This window comes from Arvicola amphibius, chromosome 15, assembly GCF_903992535.2.
Source record: "Arvicola amphibius chromosome 15, mArvAmp1.2, whole genome shotgun sequence".
Classification (NCBI taxonomy): Eukaryota; Metazoa; Chordata; class Mammalia; order Rodentia; family Cricetidae; genus Arvicola; species Arvicola amphibius.
In genome coordinates this window covers 18,302,669-18,321,692 of record NC_052061.1, presented here as the reverse complement: position 1 = coordinate 18,321,692, position 19,024 = coordinate 18,302,669, and the positions used below count along the sequence as shown (strand labels likewise).

The window sequence follows — 19,024 nt, the reverse complement described above, 5'->3', positions numbered from 1 at the left end:
GCCTGAATGACCCAACCATATCATTGGTAAAACAAAGAGAAAAAAGTTGTTGGTTTGGGTTTTTTTTTTTTTTTTTTAACCCCGTTTTTACAAGACAGGGTTTCTCTGAGTAGCCCTAGCTGTCTTGGAACTCACTTTGCAGACCAGGCTGGCCTCGAACTCAGAGATATGCCTGCCTCTGCCTCCCAAGTGCTGGGATTAAAGGAGTTAGCCACAACTGCCCAGCTAAAGTTGAATTTTTAAGATAAATTATCATTGAAGGTGCTAGATCCCTGTCATAACACTCTTAATCACACAGCAGGAAGGAGGTTTAGTGTTCTATTCCAGTAAACAAACCTAAGCCACTATTAAATCCAACACCCACATAATCTAAATGTAAAGTATAGAAGGTTGAAAACAAAAATTTCACGATGAAATGGTATAATCTATGAGCACATAACAATAGCACTTTTTTTCATTCACTAAGGACAAAATGTTGAGTATAAGATTAAGTAATTAAAATTAGCCTTACAGGACAAAATGTTGAGTATAAGATTAAGTAATTAAAATTAGCCTTACAGAATAGCTATGTAAAACCAACAAATAAGGCATAAAGGGAATGTCTTTAGCACACAGAGAGCACCTATCACGCAGGCCCCTCTGACTTGGTACGTTCTGCAACCCTCCCTAAGCTCCAGGCTGAACTGGTCAGATAAGCTCTTTTAAACAGAGCTTCTTCCTCACTGAAGACAGAAGAATGAACTCATGCAGCTTGGTTCTTCTCCCTGAACAATGGAGCCTTCAACAGCATTCTTCCTTGTTTGTTCCATTCACTATTACCATTTTATATCATTTACCAAGACTTACAGACCACAAGCATAGGGTTCCTATGATAATCAATTAAGCCCTCCTGTAATGTCAACCCTCACCTACCTACACTGTAGGCAATTAAGGCCTACGAGGCTGAGAAGAGCCAACCTGTAGTCTGCCTGGTGCTGATCACGCCTAGACAATGAGGGGCAACCATGCAGTGTCAACGGATTGGAGCACCTGGGTGCTGGGAGGGTATGTAAGATTTTTCCCGTTGTTAAATAAATGAGTCTGCTGTATGCCTTCTACCTGACTCTAAGACGTTGACACTGTGCCTTCTTACTCCCCTACCCCAAGTAAGACGTTAGGGCCCAGCAACTCTATATGGCAATGCCTTTCCTTTCTGATGTCCCCCAAAGCTAAGGAAATTGAAGGCAGAGTCATTGCTTGCATAAGAAGTATCTAGCACAGCCCACAGACTGACAAACGGAATAAAACAAATCCATGTGCTTCTTGCTTATGCTAATATGATACTAATGCACACGTCAAGTTTATCTTGATGTTCAGAAAACCTTTTAAGAGAGGTCAACTGCATCCTAAGCCTTCTCCTGCAGGTTCTGCTCACAAATACTACATCCTCGGTCTGAAAGGAAGTCCTCATCACTATCCAGTGAACAGGTGAGTCACCCACTTTGTCAACAATATCTTAAGTCCCGAGATTAACTACATAAAGGCTTTACTTTTTTACTGCACCTCCCTCTGTCTTTTTATCTTGACACAGAATTTCACCAAGATGGCCTTGAACTCAGGGACTCTGCTTCTCAATTAGCTGGGATTATAAACACATAACCACCATACCAAGGTTCCCATAACCTTTAAAATACTTTCAGTTAAAAGAAATTAAGTTCACCATCATGATACTACAAACTGTGTATCGAGAAAGACTTCTAAAAGTTAACTTTTAATTTCTACATACGTACAGAAAGGGCAGGAAAAGCCTGTTCATCCCGGTTCTGAATCTCATACAATAAACGAGACTCTTCAATAGCTTGTTTCTCTCTGCGTTCTTCTGGGGAGAGGCCAAAATAGTAAGATTCACGACTCATGTGATCAAAATCCTCAGCTCTTTCACGATCAGGTTTTCTGTCAAATAAAACATTCTTTCAGGAAAAAAAAGAGGCAAATGTGTAGAATACAAAAATGCAATGATCTTTTCTGCGGTACAAATATTCAACTAAACAACCACACAACACTTTGTAACTTAGGACAGCTAGCAACAAATAAAATCAGCACTTAAAGCTACTTTACAAAGTTAGATAAAAATGACAATGGTGCACAATAAATTGGAAGTTATTTTACTCACTTGTTTAACTCACTTCCTTCTACATAATACAGAAGTAACTGAATTTTTTTTCCTGAGTGCAGAAATAAAAACACTGTACATATTCCAATACTATCATAAAAATTTACTATGAAAAGAAAGATGAACCCGCAAATGGCTTAAAGTTTGTCACCAAGCCTGGAAATCGCAGTTCAATACCCGGAATTCATATGAATAAAGGAGAATAACACCTACATATTTTCTTCTGACATCAGTGAGTACAATGTAGCCGACATGCACCCACACAATGAAAGTTAACTAATTAAAATGTGAAGGAAAAAAAGGCTTAAAAGAGGAAGAGAAAGCATTCTGATTTCCTGTTCTAAAGGCAATACCCAGATGAGACACAAAGACATCCTAATTATTGGCTACAGCACCAAGAAAAGTGGAGAACTGCCAGCAATGATAGGTGTCAGACTGGGATACTGTCTGCCACTGAAACCTCAAGGGAACTTTGGAAAGAGAGAAAGACCACAAGAGACGCAGTAATGCATTTACTAACAACTCTAATATTCATATATGGCTTGCAGCAATTAAAAGCAGTATGAAGGGCTGCACATGGCTCAGCAGGTAAGATGGATATCTTGCAAAGGAACCAGGTTTCCCAATACCAACACAGCAGCTGACAACCAACTATAACTCTAGTTCTAGAAGATCTATGTCCACTCTTCTGATCTTCTCAGGCACTGTGTGCACAGACACTGCACTCACGTATACGTGTGCTTATACATAAAAACAAGCATTTCTAAAGAGCAGTATGGACACTATTTCTATCAATTCTATCACTTGTATAAACAAGAAATCATAAAATTCAAAACTTAAAAAAAATTGAGATTGTGGATACTTTCCCTGCTGATAACTGGTCAAATTACACATCTATCCAATGGAGCACCCGCAACAGTAACAAAATAAGGAATTTTACTGTATCCTTTCATTTCAGGCCTTTAGGGTCCAAACACCACCCAAATTACTTTGTATTTATGATTACTAAAACTTCACATTTTAAATTTGTAATTCTGTACAACATAACAAAAAATTTGAAAATAATGTGTAAGTGGTCTTGGGAGGGATTTAAGCGGGAAAATGGGGACAAAGTGGAATCAAGAAAGATTTTTAGAATATTTCTTCTGGATAATACAGTGGCCAAGAAATTCCAACAGAACGTGCATATTTCTAAATTCCTGTGGAAGCAGAAGTGCAATCAGCAGGATTTATTCTCAATTTCTCACCTACAGTTATCTCTAGTAGCACAGACTACTAGAGTAGTCTGAACTAGAGTTTCCCAGCAAGTAGTGAGAACTAGAGTTTCCTGGCAAGTTCCTCCTCTATAGTTATAGTGTGATACTGTCCACCTTTTTGTTTTGTTTACAGTATCAGCTGGATAAGCACTTTCCTGCTTGCATGGGCTCCTGGATTTTCTGTGGCTATTTCTTAAATATCTCTGGTTGTCCTGTTCCCTGATAGGAGAATTAAAATTGCTCAGAATTAAAACTGCCCTGAATTTTGAAGATTCCAAATCATACGGAAATAGGGTTAGGTTTAAATTTTCAGAAGTCAATGGCAACTGTTAATAAACTAGGTTGTTTTATACTTCTTTTACCCTTGGTATAACATAAATGATCACTCTGTCATGGGGAGAAATTAGTAGAGGGTCACAAGAGCCTATCCTTTATTGAAGGTATATTTTACAGATTCCAAACTAAATAAACGAGCCAGCATGCTTTAAAGATGTATTAACCTCAGAATGAAAACCAGGATATGTGTTAAGTTGGGGAAGAGGTTCTGCTTTTGTTTTCACAGGAGAGAAGCTATGGATACCATCAATATTCAATTCAAGCAAGCGAGATCTTTTCATTAGAAAAGGTGATAGACAATTCATCAACTGATGTTGCAATTCAACCTGATAAAAGGGAAAACTCAAATTAGAGCAGGGGCAGGGCTTTGTTTTTGTCTTTCCAGGAAAAGATAAACATCCAACTAAGGGGCCTAAAAACCTTTGAACAAATAAAGCATTGAAAGAGGGAGAACCATGGGGGGGGGGGGGGGGGGGGGGACCACCAAAAACAGGAGTAATCTGGCCTAATGTTACTTCCTACAGGATAAAATTTCATAAACCTTTCAAAATGTCTATTTTTACGACTCAAATATAAACTAAAGCTGGCTTTTGGAGTTGGGCTGTGGCTCTCCTCTTTTTAGGCCCAAGCATGTTTATTAAAAGTTCAAAGTTCCTGTCTTCTATCAAGAGATACCTGGTATGGGACAGAAGAAAACATTATATTGTGTCACTAATCTCATACCCCTCAAATTCATTATGACTCCTTAAAACTTTTTTAGTTAAGTATTATCTAAAAGTTTAAACTTCCTGTTTTAAATTAATAATAAAGTACTAACTAATGCTAACCTTAGGTTTCCTGTAGTTTCCTGTATGTGATTTCAGGCTTGAGTCAGAAGCTGATATTTAGGAACTGAGCCTGGATATCCTGGATGTTTTTAATAGATCATGGTCCTCCTTTAAGACTTACAACGTATGACAGTATGAAGTGAATGATAAGCATTTCTAACAATCTCTGAAGTCTCTAAAAGAATGACAGGGCCCCACAGCAACGCTTCTCTCCAGTTTGTGATAATGCCACTAAGCCCATAAACACCACCCGAAGATCAACTTTGGACTACAAATTGCTCAGGATAATTCTAAGGGTCCCCTAAAGATGCCAGTCATCGTCCAGACAGAAAGAAGTAATTTTGAAAACACGACACCCACATTCCCAAGACATGGGGTAGATGGTTTTTGGTCTTTCACTGGGTAATGGATATTTGTCATCACATAAGTAGGGTTAGTTACCAGTTGTCATTGGGTATGATCAAAAGGGGGGGGGGGGAATAGACAAGATAGGATAAAAAGGTACATTACTGAATCTACTTTGAAACTAAAAAAAAAAGAATCAACTAGTAGTTTTAAATAATTTACATTGCTATAGATTTTTGTATACTTATACAAGCTTAAGGTTATTTTTGTTATGCTGTATGTATGTTTCTACTTCTGTTTAAAATAGTTTTGTATATAATTACAAATTTGAAGTTATTATCCTTATACTGTTTCTATATTTTGCTTAAGGTATTGCCTATACAGCTTGGTCCTATACAGCTTGTTTAATATGCAATGTGAAGTTTTAGTCCTTAAAAGCTATTAAGAATAATAAAGAGCCGGGCGGTGGTGGCACACGCCTTTAATCCCAGCACTCGGGAGGCAGAGGCAGGCAGATCTCTGTGAGTTCGAGGCCAGCCTGGTCTACAAGAGCTAGTTCCAGGACAGGCTCTAAAACAGCTGCAGAGAAACCCTGTCTCGAAAAACCAAAAAAAAAAAAAAAAAAAAAAAAAAAAAAGAATAATAAAGAAATACGGATTAACGGTCACCTGTAACTAACTTACAGTCATGTGGTTTTCTAGGTACACCAATATGTATTTCAGATAGGTACTATAGGTACTTGTCAAAACTTCAAAGACCTACAGAACTTAAGACTTTTCTTTCCAGAGACTCGCTACTCCTGGTGGCCACAATCTACTTTTCAAGAGGATAAGCATTAAAGATACTCCATATGGAAATGTGCACTTTTTGTTGCATAAACTTGCCATTAGGGTAAGAATCTCCCCTTGTCTCAACTGCTGACAATATACTGTCCAAACTGAACAAGCAGGACACAAAAAAAGACAACGGCTGAACTTGGCAGAACAGGGTAGGACAGTCTGGTGTGGGACAATTGTCTATATTCTGTCAATTATATTTTATATGCTGGTTGGCCAGTAGCCAGGCAGGAAGAATAGGCAGGACAACCAGACAGGAAGTAGAGGCGGGTCAATGAGAACAGAAGGAGGAAACCCATTCCTCTACAGTCCTGACCCAACCACAGAAGAAGCAAGATGTGACTGCCCCGCTGAATAAGTTACTGAGCCACATGGCTAACACAGATAAGAATGATAGCTAATAATGGGCTAATATAAGTTATAAGAATTAAAAAGAATACTGAGTTAATGAGCCAATCAGTTTACAACTAAAGTAGACCTCTGTGTGATTTCTTTGGGACTTAATGATTGCAGGAACCAGACAGGACAGAAACCTCAGTCAACAACAGTCCTTCAAAATTCCTGCTTCACAGAAAAGTCTGTCAGATAGTCTAGGCCTGTAGGCTAAAGATGGATGTCTCAATGCTACAGAGGAACCTTGGATGACTGTCCAGACAGTCAGCTGTTTCCGTCATTTCTCACATTTTTTGGAAGTTGTTTGCTTGCACGTCCTACTTACTCAGGTAATATTTCCTTCTCAGGTCTTTCGTGGCATTAAAGTTATAATTACATGAATCTTGGCAAAGGGCATATTAGGAACAAAACTTTAGACTCTTCAGGAGAGAACAGCTAATGGAATAATTTATATAAATTTGTGAACCAGACATTGATAATGTATTTCTTACTTAATCATTGTTCTTGTCGTATGTAGCTTCATTTTTGTTAAGGTTATAACTTTTCCTTTTTATCTGAACAATACTTGATAAAAAAAAATATTATATGTAGCTTTACTATGTTAGAGTTAGAACTTTTTCTTCTTAATTAGACAAAAAGGAAGAGATGTGACAGGAATTCTGTCACCAGTTGCCTAGTCAACTGAGAGAAGCATTTTGGTCCAAGAGGCGATATTTTCATTGGGGATGGACATGACTGAGAGAAAAGGCAGAGAGAAGTGTGCAGGTCCTTTTGAACCAGGAACCAGGAACTACAAGTGTTAGTGTGATTCAGATCAGGTTCCCCTTTTGTTCTTTAATATTTGTGCATGGATTTTGCTTGTAAGTAAACAGAAAAGAAATTTTACATCACCTTCTTGCCTCCTGTGGATCATTATTCTTCTGGCCTCAGTGGCTGAGAGGTCCCAGAGCTACCATAAACATTTGCCACACTTTAAACAAAATATTCAAAAATAAAGGCTTATTCCTCTATAGTGTTATTTTGTACCATTTGGGAATTCTATCAGTAATACTTTTAAGTTTTATGAGACAAGATTTTTCTGTATAGCCCTGGCTGTGCCGGAGGTCGCTTTGTAGGCCAGGCTGGCCTTGAACTCAGAGATCCTCCTGCCTCTGCTTCCTGTGTGCTGGCATTAAAGGTGTGCACAACCACCACCTGGAAATACTTTTCAATACATTATAAACAAATACCAACAAGAAATTGTAACAAAAAAATGAGTATAATAAAACACATACAATGCCTCTCATGACTTATACTTCTATTGAATTCGGGAAGGTTACCTTATGATCTGTGAGGGTGTCCTACTTAGATTCTTATGCTCACTGGAGGATTTTTGAGACTGGGACCCTGAAGAATGACTAGAGAATGCATGCTGTCTTACACCCGAAGAAGGATGCTGTAGTCGAGGAGGTAGTGCTGATGGGGCTTTTATTGACTTGCTTAGACTCTTTGGCCCTCTGTAATCTGTATCTGTGGAAAACACAAAAAGATCTCACAATTTCCCTGGCGTAAGTTAACAACTCCAAGTACTAGTATCATAATCCTAAAAACTGTGCTGTGAATTTACCTGAATTAGACTTTTTCATCTTTTTTCCTGACACTGTGTTCCAGCTTTCTGGGGGAGGTGGCTTGAGGTTCTTCGGTGTATGTCTTCAAAGTAAACGAAATCTTTATTAGTAATAATATTGCATATGAACACAGCTGGTGAGAGGGCTCAGTAGCTAAGAGCACTGGCTGCTCTTGTAGAACTAGGGTCCAGCTCTCAGCACCCTGGCTCACAAAGGTCCTAACTCCAATGCTAGAGGATCCAATACCCTCTCCTAGCCTCCTCAGGCAGCAAACATGCATGCACTGCACTTAACATGCCGACAAATCACTGTATCTGTAAGAATCAACATTAAAACACATATCCTGCATTGATATTAGAGACTTTCTATCTGCAATATTTGCCAATTTTAGCCAGGTATACTAGCACATGTAGACACTGGTCTACAGTGAGCTCTAAAACAGTCAGGTTTATGTAGAACCAGTCCCAAAAAATAAATATGTATATTTATTTTAGAGAGAGAAAAAAAGAGAAAGGGTAAATTAGCAAGATGCTACACATCCTTATCCAAGCCCTCCTGGAGGCAGATGCAGGTTTATTTCTGTGAGGCCAACCTGAACTATACGCAGCTTTCAAGACAGGCAGTACAACGAAGTGAGATGTTACAAGCAAACAAAGCAAAACAAAACAAAACAAGGTTCACTAAAATTACTAAGGGCTAGGTGAGGTGACCTTTAATCCCAGCAATATGGAGGTAGAGGCAAGCAGATCCCTGAGTTTGAAGGTAGCCTGGTCTACAGAGTAAGCTCCAGAAAAGCCAGGGTAGAAACCCTGTCTTTAAAAAGCCAAAAGAAATAAAATATAGGGAAGTAGTGATGTTTATATTGGAGTTTGCTGTACTATATACTCTACAAGGTTAAGGTGTAGTTTATTACCTTTTCCTCTAGTAAAGGGAGCAGTAATTCAAACAAAAGGTACACTAAATACTCCATTCTACCTGATAATATTGACATTCTTTAAAAAAGGTTTCACTATGCAGCCCTAGTTCACATCAAGTTTGTCTACCACCTTGGCCCAGGAAATCTGCTTGACTACTTCCTGAGTGCTGGGGTTAATGGCATACACCTCCACACCCAGCCACTGACAAACTACGGACTGTATATAATCCTGCACTAAGAAAATAAAAAGGAATATGGTGCCTATTCTATAACTCCATACTTTATAAACTCACCAATTTATGGTGTTTTTTAAATTTCTTTCTCAATTTTATTTTGATGAAGAATATATTTTAAAACTGTAGTCATTAAAATTAACTAGAATTTCAGAAAATGTACCAACAAGCAAAACATTAGATTTAAACTCAAATGACTGTGTTTGTGTGCTGCCTATGTGTATGCTATATGTGTGCATGTTTCTGTCAGGGTTTTCAAGGTACACCTCCAATGAACCTGAAGATCATTACATGGCTAGCTAAGCACCACCAGGGAGGGAGTCACCTACTTCTGATGTCCAATACTGGTGTTACAGGCATACACAGCTATGTCTGGCTTTTAGTCACAAGTTAGATATTAAAATTGAGTTCCTGGTTTTGTTGCTGTTTATTCTCTTTTGTTTGGTTAGTTCTATTTTTAGTTTTTGTTTCTGTTTTTGTTTTTATTTTTATTTTTTGAGATGGGGTTTGTATACCCCTTGGCTGCCCTAGACCTCTATGTAGACCAGGCTGGCCTTGAACAACTTATCTGCTTCAAAATCAGTTCCTCTGTATGGAAACCAGTATTCATGTTTGCAGTAGGCTAAATCAAGGAGTTTTAGCAAACACATCGGCTGAAAAATACATACTTTTTTCCTGGTTCTTCTGATAAAACTGGTCCATTCTCAGCGTGAATGCCATGACTGTCTGCATTAGAAAATTTTCCATTATGATCCAATCTAACCTGCTGAACACCAAAAAGAAAAATCAGACACCCAATTCTTGTTAATACATACATCAGTAGCTCATTTTTAAATGAGTTACAAGTCACCTATATTACCATTTCAATTGCTTATGATTTCAAATAAATTGAATTCAAGTAAAATGGACAAAGACCCAGCATTCAGGAGGCAGTGGCAGTAGAATCTCTGTGAACTTGAGGCCAGCTTGGCCTACAGAGTTCCGGACCAGCCAGGACCATAAAGTGAAATACTGTCTCAAAAACAAAACACAAAACATCAACACCAAAAACAACAATGACAACAAAAATTTTACAAACAAATTTCAACATTAGGATGATTCTATTTGTATTTAGCATAAATGAATTGTGAAATCCAAATAATAAACAGTCAAATTTTAGTTGATGGTTTCTTTAGAAAATAAGATAAAGTCACTTTCTCTTTTAGTAGAAATCACTTACATGGCATTTATCTCCAACTTCATATTGTAATCCAGCAGCAATGGAATAATCACGTTTCTGTTGAGCTGTTAATTTAAAAAAAATCAATAAGATACCAACTTTATCTTCTTATTTTCAAGTGCTACAAGGCAAGGCAATTTTACAGAACATTCATGCTTAAGTTACCTTGTTTGGACTTCAGCCAAATTTCATACTCCACATTTCTATAGACTGCTGGGTTGAGAGATTTAAGAACCTTTCTGGACAGAGGAAGGTCAGCCACATTCCCACTGTTCTCTGGGTTCTAAATAAACAATGTCAGACTTCCAATCAACACAGAAATGCATTTAAAACATTGTTTCAAATATGCACAAAAGCAAAGGAACAAAAAAAAACTTAAAAAAAAGCAGGAAGCAGCAAATAAGTTCCTTTTTTTCTTTCCTTCTTTCTTTTCTTTTTTTTTTTTTAAGAGAAATGTTGTTTAATGGTAAAGCTTAGCACATTCCAGCACCAGGACTGGTATGCAATTGAAACAGCAGGGACGGCTGTGTGATGTCATGGAGCCTCACATGGAGAAAAGGATGAGGAAGGTGATCATCAAACAGAAGAGGCCCATGGCCTCACACAGGGCAAAGCCAGAAGGGCATAGGAAGAGAGCTGTTGCTTGTGAGACAGTACAGCCAAACAAGCTACCAAACACTGTTCCAATGCAAGTCCCTGAGGCAACGTCAGCACCAATAAACATGGTGGGCTGTGTCAATGTTCTAGAAAACAACACTGGTCCTGAATTCCCATCTGGCCACTTAGAGAGGGGAGGCGCTGCAGGAAAGCTGTCCAGACACAGGCCTAATTAGACCCCAGTACAGAAGCAAACCAGAACAAGCAATGCCTTTGTGGTCTGCATTTTTCAGTCTCCCAGCTTTAGCCCTTGGTCTTAGTGCTAAGCTCCCCCAAATAAGTTTCTTACTAACACAGTAACCCCAACTAAGGAAAATGACCATAAAATTTGGGGCTTCTTATATACTAAAGATTAAGTTAAAAATACCTCACTGCCTGAAGGCTGAAGTCCATTCACACCAGCAGCAGCAGTGCTCTTACTCCTATAAAGGAACAAAACACAAGGAGGAACCAGAAGATATATTTGCATGCAATCAACCTTTCTTTTGTTTTGTTTTGAAACAAAGTTTCTCGGTTTAACAGCTCTGGTTGTCCTGGAACTCACTTTGTAGACCAGGCTGGACTCAACTCAAGAGATCCCTGCCTTCTGAGTACTAGGATTTAAAGGCATACATATTGTTACACTGTTAATGTAATCAACTTTTTTTTTTTTTTGAGACAGGGTCTCTGTGTAGCTCTAGCTATCCTAGAACTCACTCTGTCGACCAGGCTGGCCTCAAACTCACAGGTGTGTACCACCACCTGATGTGTAATCAACTTTTAACCTCAAATAAAACACTGTAGTCAGCTACATACCAAAATGTGAAGTTCTTAAGTTTTAGTATATGCAAATATATATTACACATATATAAAGTGGGTGTGTGTGCATATATATAAAAATCAGATGTTACTTTAATTCTTACTGGCTTAATAAAAAAAATGGGGGTGGCAGGATGCAGTATTTGAGTGGGTAGAATAACAATCTACATAAAATTTTCAGTAAGTATTAAAAACTTTTACAAAACTGTTCTAACAAAATTATACCATTTATAATAAAAATGTGTAAGATGTCTAAAGAGTCATAACCAACCATTTTCTAAAAAACACTTTCTAATCCTCAGTACAGCCAAAGAACCATCATCAGCCCACTTTTCATTCATTTACTCTACAAGTATGAAAGCCTACTATGTGCTGCTCACTACAAAAACTGCCTATACAATCCAGTACAAGTAAACAAAAAACTAGGTAAGCTATACGTCCTATGGCAAACAAAAGGCAGCGAGCACAGCAATTTAAGATAAAATACAAAGTGGGAGAGGGAAGTCTTGTTGAAATAGATGCCTTGGAATAAAGACAGGTAACAAGACAGTATATCATATCTAGTACTCCATGCAAAGGAAGAGCCCAAAGTTGACAAGAGGCTGAAGAGGAAAAGGGCCTATGTAGCCCCTACAGTATCAACTTTGCTGTCCTACTTTTCAAGAAATTGACCTCTAGCTTTCAAAATAACCTCCAAATATTCACCAAAGGGAACAAGAGCCTGAAGTCTAGACCAGAAACCATTCATCATTCCAAGTACACTTCAAGATCCAACAATATGAAGGTGAAATAAACCTAGAGCACATCACACCCCTTTCCTCCTAGCTACCTCATGAAATGGATCTATACTTGCCAAGATTATACAGTATTCACCCTCTCAAAACCAATGTGACAAAAGGTGCCCCCTTCTAGTACAGGAACTCACACTCAGGGCCTCTCACACAAGCTAAGCAAGCACTCAATATCTAGATAGATAGATATATGTGCCATGTGTAAGTATGTATATATACGTACGTATATAGCTAAAAACAATTTTAATGTGCATATATATTATATATATTCTATAGTGCATATATAGTTACACACACATACAGCTAAAGCAACTTTAATATAATGAAAAGGTAAGCTACATTTCAAGGACAGTATAAAAGGGAAGCCAAGCACAAAGACCACATACATCCTACCACATACCTGCTCCCCTTCCCAGATGTCTAGAGTCACATCCTGGACTGCTTCTATAACACTACAAACATCTACAGCATTCAAGAGACAAGTTTAAAGGCTCTCCCACTCCAAGTATAGGTAGCAAGTTAAAACAATCTATATAGTTATCTCCTAATTTCTCTAACACACCTGGATCAAGTTATGTGTCTGGAGAGGAGGGGCAATTTCTATTTGTGCACAATTAATCAGCATATGTTAGGACAAAACTGTCAACAGCAAACACTGTTCAAGTATAAATAATGGTCAAATCTTCAGTCCAAATCAGAAAGTTTTAATTTAACAAATCCCTAGAAGCCAAGCATGATGATATGCCCCTGTAATGCAAGCACTTGGAGGTGAAGAGAGGACAATCAGGAGCTTAAGTCATTGTTAGCTACAGTGAGCTCAAGAATGCCTAGAGCCTGCCTCAGAAACAAACAAAGGCCAGAGAGATGGTCCAGTGGGTTCAGAACCCTACAATGCTCTTGCAGAGGACCAAAGGTCAGTTCCCAGAACCTAGTCAAGAGGGTCACAAGAACCCAAAACTCTAGCAGCAAGGAATCTAATGCCTTGGCCTCTACAAATATCTGTGCTCACTCATCACATACGTGCACATAGATACACAATTTACATACTTTTTCAAAAAAGAAACAAATAAAAAACAAAAACAAACATGAATCCACTAGAGAATGCAGCTCACTGGTATAGGCTTTGCCTAGATAAGACTCTGAATTTACTCCCTAACACAAAAAAAGGAAAAAGTCTAGAGTCCAAATCAACAGACACACACCTATTTTAAGGCATGTTTGAAAGAACTAGGGATCTGGCTAAACTCAAGGCGTACCTCTAGTGTCACAGGTACAGCCGTGTTCTAACGCTTCAGCAAAAATGTTACAGGACTCTCATAAAAGAAAAACTTCTTAATATTTATAAGACTTAACATTATAAATTAATACACAATACATAATGTAACTCTCACAAACTGTCCTCTACCAGAAAACACTGAAATACCCTCATTTTAAGCTACTGAGGCATCTTTAGAGAATTTAAATATGCACCTCATCAACCTAGCTAGCAAAAAACAGACATGTCCATGTCCCAAACTGTGTCTAGATATCCAGGGCTGAGAATCTTAATCTGTCTAAGCCGCCTCAGTGACTATGAAAGGTGTTTGTTTATCTGTAACCTTGAGGGATTATCTCACATAACACCACACTGAAACACTCCTCATTCTAAAAAGAGGTAGCAGAAGTAATGGAAGAAAACTAAGTCATAAAGATCAAAACAAACATTTTTCCATCACAGAACACGTAAACAATAGTTAACTTTACAAATGGACAATGTACACGCACAGGTGGATCAAATCTACTCCACATGTGTATTAATTACATACATACAAATTGTCATTAAATAAAACAACCTTCTAAGATGCCCCTACGTAGAACCTAGGTCAAACTGACGGCAGCAATAAAGAAACTTCCCTGCAGGTGGTATTTTATGAGCACACCTTAGCACAGGGAATTTCCTTAGGTGACATTGGAAAGGAGCGGTAAGATTGAAATGGATTCTTACTTGCAGCTGTCATCCTCAGAATCTGATATTTCACTATTGCTTCCATCAGCCACTTCAGACGTTTCTAGTCCCATCATGATTTTACTAACATCAGTTTTAAATACCTTCTCATACAGCAATTCATAAAGGAGAGCTGCAATTAAAGAGGCATAGTATGCAACATTATATGCAAGTTTTGAAAACAGGGAAAGTGTGACACAGTACCACTCAGGCTTCCAAAATTCTTAGTAGGTATACATAAAACCTTAGAGTTAATAGAGCCACTTAATCTGAAAGATACCTAGAAAGCAACAGGAAATTTTGTCTATGCATATTACGTTTGAAGCCATGCTTTAGAGTACATATTTAAAATATAATTTAAAAGTATCAGATCTATGATGCGACATGACAGGAAAGTGAAAACCAGTGAGCAATGACTTCGTTCCACACTCTACTTAAGCTCCCTGTGTCCTCTTGTTCACTCCCAGCACATGAAGCACTACCATTTTCAGTCTAATGCCTAGGGATGTCACGCAAAAGGCCTAATCCAAAGGTTTCAGATAGGAAAGATTAAGTAAAATTAAGTTTGTAGATACGCAGACCATTAGAGTACACTAGCCGACAAGTCACAAGATTGGACTTCTCAGTTTTCCTAGCGACTGGAATATTAGTTAAAGTACTCATAGGGTTCTGTAAAACATGAGGGAGAAGGCTCCCTGTAATCTGGCTTCATATTTTAACTTTGTACACAATGAACTAAAAAATATTTAAAAAAAAAAAAACTTAGCAAATATATTCGTAGGGACTTGGAAGATGGCTCAGTTGGTAAATACTTGGCATATAGGCATTAAGAGCATAGTTTGGACCCCCAGCACTCACATTAAAAAGCCAGGTGTGGCACCATGCACTTATTATCCTAGTGCCAAGGAGGTGGAGACAGGAGCTGCTCTAGTGGTTGCTGGTCAGCCAGACTAGCCAAACAGGTGAGCTCCAACCAGATTTAGTGAGAGATCCGGTCTCAGAATTTAAGCTGGAGAGGACATCCAATGTTGACCTCAAGCCTTATCACTCACTGTCCACCCCCACATTTTAGACACATGCACACGTAAGACAAAATGGGAGGGGGAGGTTGACCTTTGGCTCTCACATGCATATATACACCCACACTTACAAACATTTATAATAGGCACAATCACACAAAAAATATATTCTCAGTCATCCCTGAAGGAGAGAATATTTTGATTTGGTCAAATTTAAAAAGTTATAATAACAGGGGAAAAGTTTACCAAAAATTTAAGAAATAATCAAAACCATGTGAACTGTAATACTCATTTGTTTATCCTGAAACTAAGTGCACTGAGTTCATGCTCACCATCTAAGTGGAGCCTCACAGACCATCTACCTTCCAGATTCTGGGTGAGAGGTGATCAAGTTTCAGAATCACCCAAAGTCAGCACAGGGAAAGCACTCTAGCTAATAAATATTCCCACCTCAAATATAAAACTTGTACTTTCAAAATGTTCACACTCATACTTTTACTGGATACTTAGTAGAAAAAAAGTCAAGTGTGGTAGTGCATGCCTAATTCCAGTAACTGGGAGACAGAGACAGGTGGTTAGTCAAGGCTACATAACATGACCCTGCCTCAGAGAACAAAAAGGAAAAATAAGAAATCAACTACATACAAAACTACTGCCCATGAGGAAAAGTCACTTAAAGCAGGGAAGGTGGCCATTTCTCTTCTCCTAAAATAGTACTCTCACATGTGTGGGAGGGAAATTTCGTCAACCAGGAAATAGGAAAACCTGTAGAAACTGAGTATCAATGGGGTACCAAATGTGACTCCCATCAACTAGATAAAGGCTATGGTGCTAGTAAGCATCCTATAAGGCACAGGGAAAAACCCCAACAGAAGAATCTGGCCAAAAATTTCTATAGTGCTAAGGGTAGGAGATCTTCCCTTCAAATAAAATACAATCAAATGCCTCATTTGTTCACTCACCTAGATTTTCAAGCTATATAATAACTTGAAAAACCAATACAAATCCTAAGTAAGGCTGTGTAGCTTAAGCTATAATTCCTATATGTTTGAACACGAGAGGATACTTACACTGACACATAGCAGAACTATCTTTATATGTTATAGGATAGACAATATCATAATGATTTCCATTCGAAAAACACAGTAACACCTGAAGAGAAGAAAATAAGCAACATTTCAGTCAATCACACATTTAACATTCAAAAAAAAAAAAAAAAAAACTGTTTCCAAAGCCTCTGAATCACTCATTTTCAAAACCATATTTCGGAAACAGCTAAGCTCCAATGTTGTCACACTACACTACACCATATTATGGTGAAAAGCCAGACTGCACTTACATCTCAAGTTTCAAGGCCAGTTTTCACTAAACAGTGAGTTTGAGGCCAGCCTGGGATACCTGAGACTCTGTCTTAAAAAACAACAAACAAGTGCTATGATTATAGTTGTGCATCACTATATATGTTTGAAACATGCCACAGACCAAAACACTGCAGATAGAACGCTGAGATCAAGTCCCATGAATACTCACCCCTTCTCTCCCCGTCCTTAAACGGTAACATTTCATCACTTACTCTCCCCGTCTTAAACACAATTAAGACACAGTATCCTTCACCTGGACCTGCATGATTCCACTAAACTAATATTCTCTTACAGTGCATCAGCTGGTTTCTTTTCTTTCTAGGCTTCATAATGCAGTGATACTGCTGTTACCAAAATGACCTTTCCCGTGGGAAACAGGCAAAAGCAGTGCTATTTCCACAAGTTGTCGGACTACTTAATATCAGGATGAAACAGAAATAACCTTGGTCACATAAACATCCATTTTAAAAAATATGACTTGACTAACTTTAAAAAAAACAATATCATAGCTTTCATATAGCAATATTTCAAAAGTCATTTAAAATTACAGCTTAGGAGGTCAAGATACCAATTAAGCAGCTTTTATTTAAATATTTTTTAAATATTTCAAAAAAGTCTTACCTTTTCAGGAAAATTATTTTCAGTTACTTGTGAAGGAGAAACATTTGGCTCCTGATATATTACAAAATCTTTCCTGAAAATAAAACTCATATCACTTTTCAAAAAATGTATTTCATTGACTTATTCATTTATCTGTGCATCAGGCAATATTCTAAGCACTGAAGACAGAGCAGGGGAAAAAAGAAAATGAAATAACTACACTATAAAATACCAAAAGTAGCGCTTCCAAAAACTAAAATCTCAATTAATTCACACATAAGCTATACAGCATAAATAACTTCAAAGATTAATTGTAAAAGGAAATCTGGCACCCATATAAACTTGAGTCCTGTTCCTGGGGCCATTCATTCTACTGACCCTGAGAGGAAGCCTTTTCTCTATAAAGCTGGTAAACAATAGTTTTTAGAACACAATAAGACATTTTTTTTCTGTGCCTTTTATCAACAGCCGCTCGAGAATTAAAACATTTAAACACTGGTATATGATGCAATTAAATAAACGGACAAAAAGCTTTAGAGAAGATCTTCCAGAACTAAGGTATAAAACAGCTTTGAATTAAAAATTTGGTTGAATGCACTATACTAATTTTCCAATTATTTTATTTTTACTATTTTATTAGAGAGTTCTACAGTTTACCTGTACATAAGAGAAAGGGCACTTATTTCCACTTGTCCTACCCACTCCTGTATCAAGGGAAGAAAAATTGGCATATTAAGTATCTCACATTTTACAATATACATTATACACATTCACCATAAATAAAGTCCTCCCCCACCCCCAGGGTTTCTCTGTGCAGCCCAGGCTGGCCTTGGTCTCACTCTGGAGATCAGGATGGCTTCCAACTCAAAGAAATTTACCTGTCTCTGCTTCTGCCTCTGCCTCTGGAGTGCTGAGATTAAAGGCATGTGCCACCACCACAGCTTCAGGAAGGAACTTTATGTTTCAATAGCTCTTCCAAATTCAAGACAAATAGGTGTCACTTACTAAAACAGACTTCTTGAACTACACCTTAGCCTAATTAATAAGGCCTCTCAAATAGTCCCAATGTGATACCCTCTAGTAGAAGACTTGTTTAGCTCACAAATACTACACTCTTTACCTATGCAATATGGGCCACATCACATCTAAAAATGTGCATGCTGGGCTGGAGAGATGGCTCAGCAACTAGGAGCACTCGCTGCTCTTACAGAAGACCCAGACTACAGTCCCCCGCACTCACATAATAGCTTACAATATTGGTAATTCTAAGTTCCAGAGGACTCATCTTCTAATGCCCACAAACACAATGTATGTGCAGTGCACATAGATATGTGAAATTAAAACATCATAAACATAAAACAAATCTTTTTTAAAGTTAAATAGCTAGACGTGGTCATGGTGGTGGTATACGCCTTTAATTCTCGCACTAGAAAGGCAGAGGCAGGAGAAATCTCTGGCCAGCCTGGTTTACAGGACAAGTTCCAGAATGGCCAGGGCTGTCACACAGAAAACCCTGTTGGTGGGGAGAGGGGCACTAGTATCTTCTTATGGTTAACCTTCCAAATAAATTCTATTAAACAACGACCATTAACAAAATACCCTCATCTCCCTTAACCAAAGATCAGTCATCAAATATAAAATTATATTTCTTAGAAGAAAATGAGCAGTGGGTAGTGCACACCATTAATCCCAGC

At 38.0% G+C, this 19,024-nt stretch overlaps 1 protein-coding gene across 3 annotated transcripts in view; it reads right to left on the bottom strand.

The window, feature by feature from the left end:
- Otud4 (OTU deubiquitinase 4) overlaps window positions 1-19,024 on the bottom strand; it is a 46,578-nt gene that overhangs the window by 11,316 nt on the left and 16,238 nt on the right. For 2 of the 3 annotated variants that reach the window (XM_038312521.2, XM_038312524.2), the window contains exons 4-14: window positions 17,988-18,034; window positions 17,352-17,424; window positions 16,440-16,521; window positions 14,351-14,483; window positions 11,145-11,199; window positions 10,286-10,403; window positions 10,121-10,185; window positions 9,570-9,667; window positions 7,752-7,834; window positions 7,465-7,654; window positions 1,770-1,932 (exon numbers count right to left, since the gene is read on the bottom strand). In XM_038312521.2, the coding sequence (XP_038168449.1) occupies window positions 1,770-1,932; window positions 7,465-7,654; window positions 7,752-7,834; window positions 9,570-9,667; window positions 10,121-10,185; window positions 10,286-10,403; window positions 11,145-11,199; window positions 14,351-14,483; window positions 16,440-16,521; window positions 17,352-17,424; window positions 17,988-18,034 (1,107 nt within the window). The remainder of the gene's footprint in view (window positions 1-1,769; window positions 1,933-7,464; window positions 7,655-7,751; window positions 7,835-9,569; window positions 9,668-10,120; window positions 10,186-10,285; window positions 10,404-11,144; window positions 11,200-14,350; window positions 14,484-16,439; window positions 16,522-17,351; window positions 17,425-17,987; window positions 18,035-19,024) is intronic. The other variant, XM_038312522.2, reaches the window with a different exon arrangement.